The sequence below is a fragment of the Lolium rigidum genome, chromosome 3 (genome assembly GCF_022539505.1).
Source record: "Lolium rigidum isolate FL_2022 chromosome 3, APGP_CSIRO_Lrig_0.1, whole genome shotgun sequence".
Lineage (NCBI taxonomy): Eukaryota > Viridiplantae > Streptophyta > Magnoliopsida > Poales > Poaceae > Lolium > Lolium rigidum.
In genome coordinates this window covers 305,395,952-305,413,567 of record NC_061510.1, presented here as the reverse complement: position 1 = coordinate 305,413,567, position 17,616 = coordinate 305,395,952, and the positions used below count along the sequence as shown (strand labels likewise).

The following is a 17,616-nucleotide window of genomic DNA, read 5'->3' as shown; positions in this document are numbered from 1 at the left end:
GCAAGAGCTTAAACATGAGCACAACAATTGCCAAGTATCAAATTATCCAAGACATTTTAGAGTTACTACATGTAGCATTTTCCAATTCCAACCATATAACAATTTAACGAAGATGAAACTTCGCCATGAATACTATGAGTAGAGCCTAAGGACATATTTGTCCATATGCAACAGCGGAGCGTGTCTCTCTCTCATAAAGTGAATGCTAGGATCCATTTTATTCAAACAAAACAAAAAACAAAAACAAACCGACGCTCCAAGCAAAGTACATAAGATGTGGCCGAATAAAAATATAGTTTCAGGGGAGGAACCTGATAATGTTGTCGATGAAGAAGGGGATGCCTTGGGCATCCCCATGCTTAGACGCTTGAGTCTTCTTAATATATGCAGGGGTGAACCACCGGGCATCCCCAATCTTAGAGCTTTCACTCTCCTTGATCATATTGCATCATACTCCTCTCTTGATCCTTGAAAACTTCCTCCACACCAAACTCGAAACAACTCATTAGAGGGTTAGTGCATAATAAAAATTCACATGTTCAGAGGTGACACAATCATTCTTAACACTTCCGGACATTGCATAAAGCTACTGGACATTAGTGGATCAAAGAAATTCATCCAACATAGCAAAAGAGGCAATGCGAAATAAAAGACAGAATCTGTCAAAACAGAACAGTCCGTAAAGATGGATTTTATTAGGCCACCAGACTTGCTCAAACGAAAATGCTCAAATTTAATGAAAGTTGCGTACATATCCGAGGATCATGCTCGTAAATTGGCGTAATTTTCCGAGCTACCTACAGGGAGATAGACCCAGATTCGTGACAAAGAAAGAATTCCGGAACTGCGCGAGTAATCCAAATCTAGTACTTACTTTTCTATCAAAGACTTTACTTGGCACAACAAAACATAAAACTAAGATAAGGAGAGGTTGCTACAGTAGTAAACAACTTCCAAGACACAAATATAAAACAAAGTACTGTAGTAAAAACATGGGTTGTCTCCCATAAGCGCTTTTCTTTAACGCCTTTCGACTAGGCGCGTAAAGTGTAACTCAAGTAACATCGAGAGATGAAGCATCAACATCATAATTTGTTCTAATAATAGAATCATAAGGTACCTTCATTCTCTTTCTAGGGAAGTGTTCCATACCTTTCTTGAGAGGAAATTGATATTTAATATTACCTTCCTTCATATCAATAGTAGCACCAACGGTTCGAAGAAAAGGTCTTCCCAATATAATGGGGCAAGATGCATTGCATTCAATATCCAAGACAACAAAATCAACCGGGACAAGGTTATTGTTAACCATAATATGAACATTATCAACTTTCCCCAAAGGTTTCTTTTTAGCATTATCGACGAGATTAACATCCAAATAACAGTTTTTCAATGGTGGCAAGTCAAGCATATCATAGACTTTTTTAGGCATAACGAAATACTTGCACCAAGATCACATAAAGCATTACAATCAAAATCTTTGATTCTCATTTTAATGATGGGCTCCCAACCACCCTCTAGCTTTCTAGGAATAGAAGTTTCAAGTTTTAGTTTCTCTTCTCTAGCTTTTATGAGAGCATTTGTAATATGTTTTGTGAAAGCCAAATTTATAGCACTAGCATTGGGACTCTTAGCAAGTTTTTGTAAGAACTTTATAACTTCAGAGATATGGCAATCATCAAAATCTAAATCATTACAATCTAAAGCAATGGGATTATCATCCCCAAGGTTGGAAAAAATTTCAGCAGTTTTATCACAAGCGGTTTCAGCGGTTTTAGCAGTTTCGGGTAATTTTGCGCGCTTTGCACTAGGAGTAGAAGCATTGCCAACACCAATTATTTTATCATGGATAGTAGGAGGTGCAGCAACATATGAATCATTAGCATTGCTAGTGGTGGTAATAGTCCAAACTTTAGCTACATTTTCTTTTTTAGCTAGTTTTTCCTTTTCTTCTCTATCCCACCTAGCACGCAGCTTCAGCCATTAATCTTATATTCTCATTAATTCTAACTTGGATGGCATTTGCTGTAGTAACAATTTTATTTTCAATATCCCTATTAGGCATAACTTTCGATTTCAAAAGATCAACATCGAGGCAAGACTATCAACTCTAGAAACAAGAATATCAATTTTATTGAGCTTTTCCTCAACGATTTGTTAAAGGCGAGTTTGTGTACTAATAAATTCTTTAAGCATGGCTTCAAGTCCAGGGGGTGTATTCCTATTATTGTTGTAAGAATTCCCATAAGAATTAGCATAACCGTTACCATTATTATAAGGATATGGCCTATAGTTATTACTAGAATTGTTCCGATAAGCATTGTTGTTGAAATTATTATTTTTAATGAAGTTTACATCAACATGTTCTTCTTGGGCAACCAATGAAGCTAATGGAACATTATTAGGATCAACATTAGTCCTATCATTCGCAAGCATAGACATAATAGCATCAACCTTATCATTCAAGGAAGAGGATTCTTCAACGGAATTTACCTTCTTACCTTGTGGAGCTCTTTCCGTGTGCCATTCGGAGTAATTAACCATCATATTATCAAGAAGCTTTGTTGCTTCACCAAGAGTGATGGACATAAAGGTACCTCCAGCAACTGAATCCAATAAATTCCGCGAAGAAAAATTTAGTCCTGCATAGAAGGTTTGGATGATCATCCAAGTAGTCGATCCATGGGTTGGGCAATTTTTAACCGAGAGATTTCATTCTTTCCCAAGCTTGAGCAACATGTTCATTATCCAATTGTTTAAAATTCATTATGCTACTCCTCAAAGATATAATTTTAGCGGGGGATAATATCTACCAATAAAAGCATCCTTGCATTTAGTCCAGGAATCAATACTATTCTTAGGCAGAGATAGCAACCAATCTTTAGCTCTTCCTCTTAATGAGAAAGGGAACAATTTTAATTTTATAATGTCACCATCTACATCTTTATATTTTTGCATTTCACATAGTTCAACAAAATTATTGAGATGGGCAGCGAGCATCATCAGAACTAACACCGGAAAATTGCTCTCTCATGACAAGATTAAGTAAAGCGAGGTTTAATTTCAAAGAATTCTCGTTGTAGTAGCAGGTGGAGCAATAGGTGTGCATAAGAAATCATTATTATTTGTGCTAGTGAAGTCACACAACTTAGTATTTTCAGGGGTGGCCATTTTAGCAATAGTAAATAAAGCAAACTAGATAAAGTAAATGCAAGTAAACTAATTTTTTTGTGTTTTTGATATAGCAAACAAGACGAGTAAATAAAGTAAAGCTAGCAACTAATTTTTTTTGTGTTTTGATATAATGCAGCAAACAAAGTAGTAAATAAAATAAAGCAAGACAAAAACAAAGTAAAAAGATTGAGAAGTGGAGACTCCCCTTGCGAGCGTGTCTTGATCTCACCGGCAACGGCGCCGGAAAAAGAGCTTGATGGCGTGTATTTCACACGTTCGTTGGGCAACCCCAAGAGGAAGGTATGATGCGCACAGCAGCAAGTTTTCCCTCGAGAAAGAAACCAAGGTTTATCGAACCGGGAGGAGCCAAGAAGCACGTTGAAGGTTGATGGCGGCGGGATGTAGTGCGGCGCAACACCGGGGATTCGGCGCCAACGTGGAACCTGCACAACACAACCAAAGTACTTTGCCCCAACGAAACAGTGAGGTTGTCAATCTCACCGGCTTGCTGTAACAAAGGATTAACCGTATTGTGTGGAAGATGATTGTTTGCGAGAGAAAATAGTAAACACAAGTATTGCGGCAGATTTGTATTTCGGTATTAAAGAATGGACCGGGGTCCACAGTTCACTAGAGGTGTCTCTCCCATAAGATAAAAGCATGTTGGGTGAACAAATTACGGTCGGGCAATTGACAAATAGAGAGGGCATAACAATGCACATACATGACATGATAAGTATAGTGAGATTTAATTGGGCATTACGACAAAGTACATAGACCGCCATCCAACTGCATCTATGCCTAAAAAGTCCACCTTCGAGGTTATCATCCGAACCCCTCCAGTATTAAGTTGCTAAACAACGAGACAATTGCATTAAGTATGGTGCGTAATGTAATCAACAACTACATCCTCGGACATAGCGCCAATGTTTTATCCCTAGTGGCAACAACACAACACAACCTTAGAACTTTACATCACTCGTCCCGGTGTCAATGCGAGCATGAACCCACTATCGAGCATAAGTACTCCCTCTTGGAGTTAAAAGTAAAAACTTGGCCGAGCCTCTACTAGAAACGGAGAGCATGCAAGATCATAAACAACACATGTATAATAACTTGATAATTAACATGACATAGTATTCTCTATCCATCGGATCCCGACAAACACAACATATAGAATTACGGATAGATGATCTTGATCATGTTAGGCAGCTCACAAGATCCAACAATGAAGCACAATGAGGAGAAGACAACCATCTAGCTACTGCTATGGACCCATAGTCCAGGGGTGAACTACTCACTCATCACTCCGGAGGCGACCATGGCGGTGTAGAGTCCTCCGGGAGATGAATCCCCTCTCCGGCAGGGTGCCGGAGGAGATCTCCGTAATCCCCCGAGATGGGATCGGCGGCGACGAGCGTCTCGATAGGTTTTCCGTATCGTGGTTTTTCGCATCAGGGGTTTCGCGACGGAGGCTTTAAGTAGGCGGAAGGGCAGGTCAAGGGGCGTCACGAGGGGCCCACACTATAGGTCGGCGCGGCCAAGGCCTGGGCCGCGCCGCCCTATAGCCTGGCCACCTCGTGGCCCCACTTCGTGTGTTCTTCGGTCTTCTGGAAGCTCCGTGGAAAAATAGGCCCACAGGTTTTCGTTTCGTCCAATTCCGAGAATATTTCGTTACTAGGATTTCCGAAACCAAAACAGCAAGAAAACGGAAGCGGCACTTCGGCATCTTGTTAATAGGTTAGTTCCAGAAAATGCACGAATATGACATAAAGTGTGTATAAAACATGTAGGTATCATCAATAATATGGCATAGAACATAAGAAATTATCGATACGTCGAAGACGTATCACTAGACAAAATAACTGTCCTCAATGAGCTGTTTCAGGTTGTCGAAGAAGCTCTGTAAGAAAATTGAAAGTTGTGTTGCTCATTTTTGGTGGGAAGGAGATGAGAAGAAGAGGAAGATTCATTGGAGAAAATGGGAGAAAATTGCGATTCCTAAATCGGCTGGGGGAATGGGTTTTAGGGACTTTGAGTTGTTCAACCAAGCTATGTTGGCCAAGCAAGCATGGAGATTGATGGACAGACCGGAGTCATTGTGTGCTCGAGTGATCAAAGGCAAGTACTTCCATGATAAGGACTTTCTGATGGCAACAAAAAAACGAAACAGTTCACATATATAGAAAGCTATTTTGCACGGCCGTGAAGCTCTGAAAAATGGTCTTATTAAAAGGGTGGGGGATGGTACCTCGATTAGTATCTGGGAGTTCCCTGGATACCTGCATATATCAAGAAGACACCAGTGGTTAGATTACCTGACTCTGAGGTGGTTAAGGTGAATGAGCTTCTTTGCCCTGATTCAGGCCAATGGAATATGGAGAAGATAAGGGAGAACTTTGTTGAACCTGACATCTCGGCCATATGCTCCATTTCGGTTCATCGATGATATCCGGGCATGGGATCTCGAGAAGAGCGGGAATTTCTATCGTCGGGTCGTGCTACAGGCTGCTTGCGACCCAAAATATTAACCAGACTCGAGAATCCTCTTCTGGGGACCGGGCCGATCGTCAGTGGAGAGTGCTCTGGAAGATGTCGGTGCCGCCCAAGGTGAGGTCGTTTTGGTGGAGGGTAGTAAATGGTTTTATTCCATGTCGTCAAATTCTTAAATTCAGACATATGGATGAGATCTCCTTTTGCAAATCCTGTGGAGCTGAAGAATCCATATTCCATGCGTTTTTAAGTGTACTTGGGCACGCTTATTCTGGGAAGAACTCAAAAGGATGACCAATATCAAGATTCCTAATCTACACCCGGATTCATGGGCATCAGATCTCTTGGAAGGGAACATTGTCTCCATCTCAAATGCCTGTGTTATTTTATGTGGATGTTGGTCCGTGTGGACACAGCGGAACGCAGCTTGGCATGGTGAAGGAGGTAGATCTGTGGCGGCATCAGTGCACTGGGTTTTGGATACAACATTTGACCTTGCGTAGTTGGGGAAGAAGAGGGCACCAAAACCAGCTAAACCACCTGCTAGCTGGAGGAAACCAGAGGACGGCAGCCTCAAAATAAATGTCGATGCTAGCTTCAGGGAGAGTGATAACTCTGGAGCTACTGGCCTTATTGTTTGAAATTCTGAAGGGTCGATGATTGAACCACAAGCTGCATGGACGGAGTATGCTGCTAGTCCACTAATCATGGAGGCTAGAGCGATCCTGGAAGGAATTCGCCTTGCTATCGACAGAGGATACCAGAGTATTGAAGTTGAATCAGATGCACAGGAAGTGATCAAACTCTTAAATGATCCAGGAGGTCGAAGATCATGCATTGCAAGTATTCAACAGGAAATAGTAGAGCTTACCGGGTATTTTAGCAAACTTAAGCTGTCTTTTGTAGGCCGTAATGCCAATAAGGCTGCTCATTTGTGTGCTAATAGAGCTAGTAGTAGTAGAAGGAGGTGTCTATGGATTAACTATAATCCACCATTCCTTTCTGATGTACTGGCCAAAGATTGTAATCCCGCTCCTTGATCAATGGAAGCTCTATGATTCGAAAAAAAAAAACTGTCCTCAGAAACAAAAGAAAAAATTTCTAAAAAAAGAAAAGAAAAGAAAAATCTAGACAACACGACTCCTCGACCTCAACCGGGTTCGTCTGCATCTCAAAGCAAAAAACCGGGTTCGTCTCGGGTTGGCCTACAGCGTCATCCTCCATACCTCCACTCGATCTCTCCCCTCCGCGACTCGTACCAGTCGGCTGCCGACCAACGCCGGTCCAAGAAGCCGGCCTGCTCGTTGCCTACTCCGCCGCCCCACTCGTCCTTCGATCTTCCCTCCTGCCGTACCCGGGATCCGGATCGAACTTCCTCCGTAAGTCAATTGGTCAGCACCACTCCCCCTCTGAGTTCTTGACCAATATTTCTGGCGACGGATTAGTTCCGCTCTTCTTTCCGAAAGGTTTCAGCAATCTGTTAGGTTAGATAAAACCTCTAATTGGTAGTGACTCGCAGTAACTGACATGCGATTTGGATAGTTCGTGCTGTGTTTGACGCGCCTAGCTTGCGCGTGTACAGATTCGGTCGTCGGAGAGTTCCACCCTGTTCCTGATCGATCTTGGTAGTACCGTCTGCTTATTTCTTGGTAACACCTGGTTGACCAGTCTCCGAATTCCGCTGAATTCTTGAGCTATCTTTCTGCTTCGGGTTGGCTCCCTCCGTGCTTTAACTCGATTAAATTGCTGCACATATTTGGCCTAGCTGGCCTTCGCGTACCACTTATTGCCAGTGATCTTTTACGATTCTGCGGTGCTCTTTGTGACCTCGTCAGTGTTCTTGGATGTGTGATTTGACAGGGTGGAAAGGGACATTTAGGCGGCATAGGCCGTGGAAACACATTTAGATTTGTGTTTGGTGACGAGAAGGAAATGTATATTTATTTTTTAGAGATTTTTCATTTAGTTCCATGTGCACACTCTTGTTGTTATATTATTGGATACACTTGACTGAATGGCCAACTAGACAATTGCCTTGTGCATAACAATTAGGGAAGATTTTGTAGTTCCTCAAGAGGATGACGAAAAGAGAAGAAACTTTTTAGTGCAAATTCTCCAATTATTTTGGCATCACTATCTGTAAAGAGACAGTTTTGAACTAAAATTTTCTTTGATTGATGTAATCAAGGTAGACATCTCTATACTTGCTATGTAGACATGATTCCATGTCCATGTAATGATACATTTTCTCTTCCTCTAACCGTAGATGGAAAATACAATTGATTCCTTGACGTACAAAGGTTCAATTCCAGAGGCAATTAATCAATCAAGAAGGGAGAAAAAACTCTTTGTAATCTACATATCAGGTAAGATTGTTGTTAAACTCAACTCTTGTAGCCATGTTATCTTTGTACTACTTTATGATAGCCCAACAATGGTTGACAATATCCATGAGTCTTCTGCATAAGAAAATATGCTATCCAATACAATCCTGTACGGACTGATATTCTAGTGCTGGTTTAATATATCTGAAAGTAGTCCAGCCTATTGGTAAGACATTAATTGCTTCATTTCAGGTGAAGATGAGACCTCAAGTAGGATGGAACAGTCTACATTGGTTGATGAACATGTGAGTTTCTTCAAACCTCCTTCGTTGAACAAACGAATCATTTTCTTTCTTTTTAGTAAGTAGCAACATATTGCATTAGCAATTTTTTTGTGCAGCCACTTATGTTTGTATTTCGCAGGTGGCTGGGGTGATTAGCAGATGTTGCATATTCTTGCAACTAAAACATGGCAATGTTGATGCATTGCAATTTTCAGCTATCTGTATCCTTTTACACACACATTTGCCTTTTGATTCTTTGGCATCCTTCTTTTTTTTTTTTTTTGGTTTGTTTTTAGTCTGTTTGGGATGTAGGCTGCACCTTCTTGGCGTTTTCTTCCAATACAATATGACACACTCATTGGGGCGTGTTCAAGAAAAAGATAATATGCTGATGATCACTCTGGATTAGCTGCTGGATCAACATCACATTCTTGCCTTAAAACTCTGGTATCAATTATTTGATGGTGTTTATCTAGTTTGCAATTATCTTCAATGGTGAAACGTGTTTTTAATATGCTTAATTTAGAAGTTACAACGTTATATTTCCAGTTTTTTTTACAGCTATTTTTGGTACTTAAATGCTCCCATCTTAGCATCCATGGGACAGGTCTTGCAGGGTAATGAAGAATATGTTGTTTCCTCATGTCTATGACTATAATCATGTTCTAATTTGTTTGCACAGTTTTGTCCTTGACTTTTTCTCAACCAGATCCACAGAAGTCTATCCCAAGTGTATCTGTCGTTGGACTGAATGGCGCTATGCTATGGAATCATGGTATGGATACATTAATACTTACAATTTTCTGTGATGAAACTGTCTTTCATTAAGTGGCTATTCTGGACCAGTGCTTGATTGAGTCTTTTCGCAGAGGGGTATATTAGCCCCGAAGATCTTAAGGAAAGCATTGAGAAGGCTTGGGCTGCCCTTCACCTGCAGGTATAAATTGCTGAAAATACAGATCATTCTTAGAGTTTACTGCAAGCTTGTTCCGTAGTTGTTTTCAGTTATTTTCATTTCTATACTTGCATTTTTATCACTTTGGGTAGCAGAGCCCACTTGAGAGTTAAGTAATTTACGACTCTGTCCTTCTCACTGCAACAATATGTACATATTTTCTGTGTGTATATCCCATGCAAAAACGACTTGGTGCCCACAGTGGTGCATGCGCCCGTGGTGGCTGCCGCGCGATTCACTTTGTGATTCCAAAACTGATAGAGATGCTGTTGACCGATTTCACGTGGGTGAGTTGCTAGCGTCTGCTGCTGTGGGGTAATTGGGGTCCACTGACTACTAAACTTGAGGTGCCAGAGGTTAATTGGCACGGGAAAGAGTCTCATTTCGGCGCCAACCTGTCACCTGCGGCGGGAGAACATAATTTGGCGCGATTGCGTTGGTGGCAAAGTTTTTGATCAGTTTTTTCTTAGAAATCATTGCCCGTGTCATACACACATACATGGTGCTATCCCATGGTGCTATATATAGAGGGTGCAGTCAAAACAAGTATGACAAGACAATGCGAGAGTCCATTATTAGCTCTAAGGTATCACACGAATTCTGGGCAACACATCACAGAAGACACTTGTGGTAATGATTGCGCTGTGTCGAATCCTTGTCTACCTCCGGTGAACAATAATTGACAAGCAAAAAACATGTGGTGGGTGGTCGTCATCTACCTCCGGCTACGGTTGCTCTTGCCTCTCATGGGGATGGCCGGGTCATTGAAGATGATTTTAACACTACAAAATGTATAAAAAGACCACCATATCATATTTGAACACAGTGGAAAATTCCTAATTGAACATATTATGGTGTCCATCCAAGCAGTTCATATTATCTGTTCGCATAAAAGGATGTGATATCCTCTAGCAGAGTTAAGAACCTTGTGTCTAGCACCGTCAAAAATATGCAGCTAAATAGGTGTTGCCATAGTTCCAAGGGCCAACCAATCCCAGCGAGTAGTACTATCACATGCTACACTTACTCAAATCCGTCTAGGTCTGCAAGGGCCGGTGATTCCACAGATTTGAATATTTGAACGGGCCCCTCTTATAGTGTGATGTAGCAGCCAATGGGTCCTCTTATTTGAATTCAAACAACAAATCACAGTGATGCGTCAGGTGATTATTGGTTACCAGTGGTGGGTTTGATTTAATAAGTTTTGACCGGCAGGGAAACGTGTCTGCCAACCGGTGGGTGCACACACCCCCCTGGGCACCAAATTGCCTCTCTATCCAATGTCTGTAACTTCACATGACTTCCCTGTTATGTGTGCTCTTTCTAAGTGGGGCTCCTTGAAAGAGGTGTAACTATAATGGGTAACTACTATGATGTTCTCTTTACAAATTCTACTTGGCATATCAAGTTAACCAGTAAGACACCCGTGCTACACTACAGAACTAAAAAACAACTTGAAACATAGTGTTTACTCAAGTTATATGCCAAATTAATTAACCTGTATGTTTTCTTTTATCGGCTATGAGTAGAGACGGTACCTTGCTGCTATGCTCGTAGGTTTGTATAGTCGCTTTTGTCAGAGTCAAGACAAAGAAGGCTAGAAAAATAGTGATGGACGACCACCGACTTGAATCTTTATAAGTTGGAAAGATCTTCCATGATGAATCGAAATCTTATGGACCTAAACAGCTCCGGACACAAATTCTACAATGGAAATGATGGTTTGCCTCAGTTTCTAGATCACACACTTCAAATAGCTAGTTAAACTAGTGTTTTGATTGCTGATAGGATAGTGGAGAAATGGCAGGTGCCAAATGCTCCCGTATAATTGCATCAATCTGATGTTAATCAATCAATATCTAAGTAAATAACTTGTCCTTTTTAAGAATTATAGTTAGTATTGTCCCTGTGTCAAGTCTTGGGGTGACGACAGAAAAATTAGGTAGCAAGATAACTAGAAGTTGGAAAAAAAAGTTGATCGTATGGAACCTAGAAATGCATCTGTTGAATTGCCATGACACTGCGTGCTATAGTGGCTGTAATAGGCTCGTGCAGGTCATAGCCAATTCTTAACTCTTAAGTCACTACAGCTGCACAAAGCAATACATCAGCTGCTTTAAGCTATAATGCGTTCATCTGGGCTTTGGTGAGGGTATAAAAAGCTTCCTTTTCTAGTTTCTTTTGTTTTGATCGAACAACTTTTTAGTTCATAAGTTCAGTTCAACTCTGCCACATTTCAAATGATTTGACTTTGTAAGTATATAGCTATAAATAGAACTGTGTGGTACAAATCTGTAGTTTGATTAATGTTCATGTGCATCAGTGCATGGGTCAGAGAAAATATATTAATCAATCTGAGGATAGGCGACTCTTTTATTAAAATTCAGTCGAACTCATGAGTGATCTCACCGCCATACAGTCGCTTGAGATGATGGTTCAATAACAACCATCGCACAGTGTTAAATTATATTCTTGTATGTTTTGGATTTATACTTGTGTTCTTTTACATCAAAATCTGACCTTTCTGATTGATCTGCGGGCAAACATATATTCCAGAAAAGGAATAAGAGTTGTCTTCCTCTCTGTATAACATATTATGATTTTGGTACCTGTTACTATATGATCTGTGTTAAGACATCCTTTACACTTTCAGACTAGTGCTATAGCTTTGCTAAATATGGTCTATTGTGGATTGTTGTAGGAGACAGCAGCAACCTTGTTAGCAGCATCACTTGCCTCAAGAATGGCTGATCCTGCGAATACCGCTTCTACCAATATGCCTTCTACAGAAAGTTCATCTACTTCAGAAGATCATTCTAATTCACCAAGTCAATTCCCAGAGTCTTCTTCAGTCCGTGGATCTGCTAATTCTACTGAGCTGGTAGCACAACCACCTAGTAGCATAACCCAAGCTGTAAGTTTTCCCTGCTGTCCTTAGTCTGCTGCAATTCAGTTTTATGCATGAGAAAGGAAGGGGATAACTCACTGCTTGTATTACACCAGGAACTTCTCAAGACAAGTGAAAGCTCAAAATCAGATTCAACTCCATGCAATATAACCACTGAGGAGAAGTTAGATTCAGCACGTAAGGCTGTGTTGCCAGAATTTTCAGCAAGCTCAAATATGCACAGTTGCACGGATCCAAATCAAACAGGTAGTACACCACCACTAAAAGGAAAGAATAAGGTGGGTGAGATTAGCACTGCAGTTCCTTCCGAGCCAGCTGCTAGCATAATCACTGGTAGAAGTACTTCTTCAGAGTTGCTTGTGGAACAAGATAAGGCAACAACTAGTAGCGCTGTTGATGTGACCTCAGATTCTGCAAACAAAGATGATATTCAGCTAGTCATTCGTATACCTAATGGACCTAGCCTGCAGATTAAATTGACAAAAGAAGATGTTTTAAGGAAGGTGAAGAATTTTGTGGATGAAAACAAAGGTAGTGCGATTGGATCTTATAATCTTGCGATGCTTTATCCAAGAAAAGTATTCACGGAACAAGGTACTGAATCTTCACCCTGCACCTATGCACATATGTATGATGTAAAGCAATGTTTTATCCCGCATTTTGACGAGAGACTTGTCCCATTCAGTTCTCTATTACAAGGAAAATACTCAGTCTTACAACTTTTGCATGGGTGAGGCCGCGAGAGCTTGTTCTACACTATGTGTCGTTAATTAGCTGCGAATAAGTAGTAACTGTCTGCTCGATTAAAATATATGGATTAAGCTTCTGTATGATAAAAATCATGCTTGCATGTTGCATTAAACATGATTCCTACTATTGTCTGCTCCCGATGGTGTAGGATTCCACAGAGGGTGAGCATCCTACTCCCGATGGTCTCATGTTTGGATCATTTGACATTAGTACTCCACCCTAAAGCTCAAGATGGAACACTGTAAATGTCGTATCTATATTTATAATCTGCTATTGTCTGCTCAAGGGCAGAGATAAATCACCATCCCTTCTAAACTTTCTCTTATCAATGTTTATTTGTAAACCTTTTTGTTAATTCACATTTTAACCCGCACAACTTCTAGAAAGTTCTGAAGCTGACAATTTAATGAATTTACACCTCGTTTGGCTTCCAGGAATTGGACCTAGAATTCTGGAATCTGGATTCCTGGAACATAAGCCTTTGGCTGCCACAGGAATTGGAACAATAAATTTCGAACCCAATCCCAGAGAGTTAGAATATGACTAAACCAATTGTTTGCTAGAATCACATGGAATTATTGGTTGCACATACATGCACACATGGACCCACCGAAATGCACAAAGTTGCTCCTCTATGACTTAAGTCATCTCTGAAAATTTCAGATAATCTAGTGAAAAATTTATGGTGTGAACGTGAACTTGAAAATTTAAATATGAAGATTTACGAAAGCCACCTATACAAGCACGTCTGATCCACATGCACAAATTGATCCGCCAATAAGCTCAAGCTGTTGTTTGGCATGCGGACACTACTCATCAACTTTGTAGTGTGAACGCGGGGTTGGAAATTTAAATATGGAAGTTTTATGAAAGCGTGTACATGACCTATACATGTACAGTTTGGCCTACCTATATAGCTCACTGAAGCTCACCTGCATGTCAACAATGGTTGTCAAATTTCAGTTGATTCGAGCAAAATTTGTATGTATGAACACAAGATTCAAATTCTAAACAATGAAGTTTCGTAAGGAATAACTTACATTTCAATGTGACATGAACACATAAATATTGGAACTTGTCTCTTAAAATCTATTTCAAATCAACCTAATTGGCTGAAGCAAATTCAGTTCTTGGGAGCCAAAACAAGGTGTTAGCAGTCTGTCGTCAGTGGCAGACCTAGGATTTTGTCAATGGGAATGCTGTACCAAAAAGAAATTGATCGCCATTTCGCTAAGTACACTTACCAATTTGATAAGTAATCTTAAATTTGTGTTGTAATAATATGGTAAACAAAGCAATGAGTAATACTCCTATGTACCCAATTTCGATGATAGTATCATATTTCATAGACGCATTCTAGTGTGTAGGTTCACTCATTTCGGTCTGTCCCTAGCCGACATTGTAATATCTAAAACATCTTATAATACTGAACGGAGGTAGTAGATGCGGTAACGTTTTCTTGTAAAATAGATTATCGTACAAGCATATAATCTCCAATGCCTCTACTTTTGGACATTACTTATCCTAACATGTTAGCCAATGTTAGAAGAGCATAATCATTTGGTTCATTCTTGGCGAAAATCTACCAATATTGTTTGCATGTGAAATATTGAATATTTTCTGTATCATTTTGGAGATCTACTTGAGTAATTTTTATGCCTTAATAGCACAGCACAGGTTTTATTGAAGTTTTGTTTCACCAGGAGTGTTAGAGCATTTATGTGTTTAAAGTTTGGTTGCACACAGCCAAACATTCTAATCATCTTTTTGGTACTACATCTGTTCTAAAATGTAATAAGTTTAGGTAGGCTACTTTAGCCTACCAAAACGTCCTACATTTTGGAACAGAGGTAAGATGTAGGATAGCATGAAGTAAGGCTTTCATTTTAGTTAATAAGTAGGAAATAGGTGCCTGAACTACTTCTAGCTATTAGTTCAGATAAAAGGTCTTTTGATGCAGACTTCAGAAGAAAAATCTGCATGCAAATTACGCCTCTTGAGGTTAACTTAATTTCATTGGCTGCAATGATATAGATTGAATAAGGTGTTTTGGGTATGGTTGCATTGTGTTTTACTTGTGCTGCGATTGCATTACAATTGTTTTTTTTATCAGATATCTATGTTATGATTTTATACGATACCATTTAGGATCTAACTGATCGTCAAATTCTTGTTTAGATATGGAAACGTCATTGTATGAGCTGGGCATTGAAACCCGGCAGGCCCTTGTCGTTGTTCCAAACCCTCAATCTGTTAAAGTGGCAAGGCACCAATCGTCATCCCCATCCAGTGATTTGGACCACATTGTGGATTCAGACAATTCAGGTGGTTGGGGATATTTTGGCATTCTGGGGACAGCCTTATCATACGTGAATCCATTGTCCTACTTGAGAGGAAATCCTGAGCAACTGGGAAATGAAGGCTCACAGCATTACAGTATGTTTTCTTATTTCCTTAGATTCTGCTGCTGATACTTGTTGGTCTGTTTGGACTGAATGTGATTGCATAGTATTAAAGTTCTGTAAGTTCTCTTATTTCTGACCAGTGAAATTATGTTTACTTCTCTGGTACAGGACAGAGCTCTCCTTCCTCGAGTCGCCTAGGAATGGGGGCAGCTTCTGAATCCCAACCTCTCAGCAGTAATGGGAGCCAACAAGCAGCTACTCATAGCTCTGGAAATACCTTGAGAAGGCGGCCCCGGCAGTTCGGTAGCAACATTCATACTCTAAGCAGTGAAGAACAAGGTCCTTCTGATGATAGAAATGTTTTCTGGAATGGGAATTCTACAGAATATGGAGGCGACGAAAAGAAATAGTGGGTGACAGTACTGCATCAGAAATAGTTGATACCTGAGCCATTCCATGAATTATAGATAAATAAATATACTGGGAACAAACTGTGTCAAACTATGTGGTTTATGCGAATCACCCGATAGCACCTTCTCGGCAGCAGTGTTATACATGTTACGGACAATTGCTATTTTAGTGTACAGCTTTCTCTTGACATTAATAGGTTTGTGTGAATTGTTTTTGCACTTTGAACTTTTTCTTTAAATTATGAAAGGGAATTTCTAAGTTCAAAAATCTTAAAATGTGCACATGCTTATGTGACGATATACTGAATGTGGACCATGGAAAAATGCCTTTGTCTGTGGGCTACACTAAATGTAAAAGGATATTTGCAGCTAATAAACTGTGAGTCTTTTCATGAAATTTGCGGACTCATAGTGTGCCAACATTTACTTCTGAAAGTAAATTGTAAGTTTTTTTCTAAATACACTGGAACTCGGTACCAAAAATACTGCAGCAGTTGGGTGGGGATGAAGTCAATGTAATAGGATGGTGCACAGTGCAGAAGGGCAGTGGGAAAGTTGTGTAGTGTTCTAATACAGACACAGTTTTCGCCATTCAACATCCATAGAGGAGCTGTTGAACAGACGGAGTCATTGCTCATATCTGTTGTTTTTTTTTTTGCTTGGGAATGAATCTTCATTAACTGGGTACAGGGTTACAGTCATGAGCAACGGCTACAGCAACTCCCTGAGGGAAGTCATTGAGCCAGAACTGGGTTCTACTGGTCACCCGGCCAAGTTTTGCTGGCTCGTGGCTCACCACATAACTGTCACGGCTAATCTTGGCTATGCTAACGTCTCTTTTCCGTACTAAATCTCTGATTACATTAATTTTAAAACACATAAACTGACGTGTTCGGAGTTGACTCATTGAGCAGCTCAATAGCTTCAGCGCAATCTGTTTCCAGTGTGATGTTCAGGCTTGCCCAGTGTAGGCCCGGACGCATCCCTTCCCCCGTCGCGTCTCGGCACTGTGTCAGCGAGCGGCACACGCTGTGAATATGACTTGTCCCTGATGGTCTTGGAAGGCCATGCCTATCGCTGCGCCATCCTTGCTAAAAGCCCCATCCACATTGAGCTCAGTCTCGCCGTCTCTCGGAGGGGTTTCCATGCCAGCTTCCTCTTATGTTCAGTGACCACCGTCTCCTTCCGCCTGAGCCCTAGGTTAGTGTCCAACACCATTTTCCCCTTCTCGATATTCTGCACTAGGCAACTGTTTAATCAGTAGCAATGAATTCATATATCTTACCAGGAAACGACGGGATCCTTCGATGGAAGGGAAAGGTTTATCATGCGTTAGCTCATTGTGTGCGTGCCATATCCACCAGATGGTCATTAGGACCGGTGCCCGTTGCACGTCCGGGATGGTTAACAGTAGATGCAACAACCACTTGGGCGCAATCAGGGACGGAGCTAGGGGGGTGCTAGCTGGGGCCATGGCGCCCCTATGCTGGAAATTTTGCTGAAAGATCCCATAAAATATATGTGAGTTGATCCCTAAATCTTTGGATATTTGCCTATCTGGCCCCTCCAAGCAAAATTTTGTTCAATTGCCCCCCTCCAAATAACATTCCTGGCTTCGACCCTGGGCCCAGTGTTCTTCAGGAGCTCATCATGCGGCATCAGCCACACTTCTATCATTGCTCGCCATAGTTGTTGTGTATGAGGACATCTCAGGACAACGTGGAACGGATCCTCCTCCCCGAGCCCACAAATGGGACACATTCTGTTTGTATCAATGCCTCTTCTTGCCACATTCACCCGGGTCGATATTGCATTCCTGCACACTTTCCATGCAAGAACCCTAACTTTGTCTGGTACTTGGCATTGCCATATGGTTTTCTAGTTGGTCTCACACCGTCAGGTCTCGTACTTGC

The 17,616-nt window shown here is 40.9% G+C and overlaps 1 protein-coding gene across 2 annotated transcripts; it reads left to right on the top strand.

Annotated features, from left to right (window-relative positions):
- The first annotated feature begins 6,929 nt into the window (after window positions 1–6,929).
- On the top strand, window positions 6,930–15,962 carry LOC124703670 (plant UBX domain-containing protein 11-like). Of its 2 annotated transcripts, none has more exons than XM_047235891.1 (10): window positions 6,930–7,058; window positions 7,934–8,033; window positions 8,244–8,296; window positions 8,415–8,496; window positions 8,985–9,050; window positions 9,145–9,212; window positions 11,932–12,144; window positions 12,234–12,732; window positions 15,067–15,324; window positions 15,462–15,962. In XM_047235891.1, exons 2-10 carry the CDS (start codon window positions 7,934–7,936, stop codon window positions 15,701–15,703), a joined length of 1,581 nt encoding a protein of 526 aa, XP_047091847.1. In that variant the 5' UTR covers window positions 6,930–7,058; the 3' UTR covers window positions 15,704–15,962. The 2 variants fall into 2 exon arrangements, with proteins under 2 accessions (XP_047091847.1, XP_047091848.1); XM_047235892.1 differs by lacking the exon at window positions 6,930–7,058 and adding an exon at window positions 7,257–7,316.
- Window positions 15,963–17,616: the final 1,654 nt, after the last annotated feature.

Coding starts and splice junctions, on each gene's coding strand:
- LOC124703670 (XM_047235891.1), top strand. CDS start 7,934: ATGGAAAATACAATTGATTCCTTGACGTACAAAGGTTCAATTCCAGAG. Junction 8,297..8,414: donor CTACATTGGTTGATGAACAT/GTGAGTTTCTTC, acceptor TGTATTTCGCAG/GTGGCTGGGGTGATTAGCAG. Junction 12,733..15,066: donor AAAAGTATTCACGGAACAAG/GTACTGAATCTT, acceptor ATTCTTGTTTAG/ATATGGAAACGTCATTGTAT.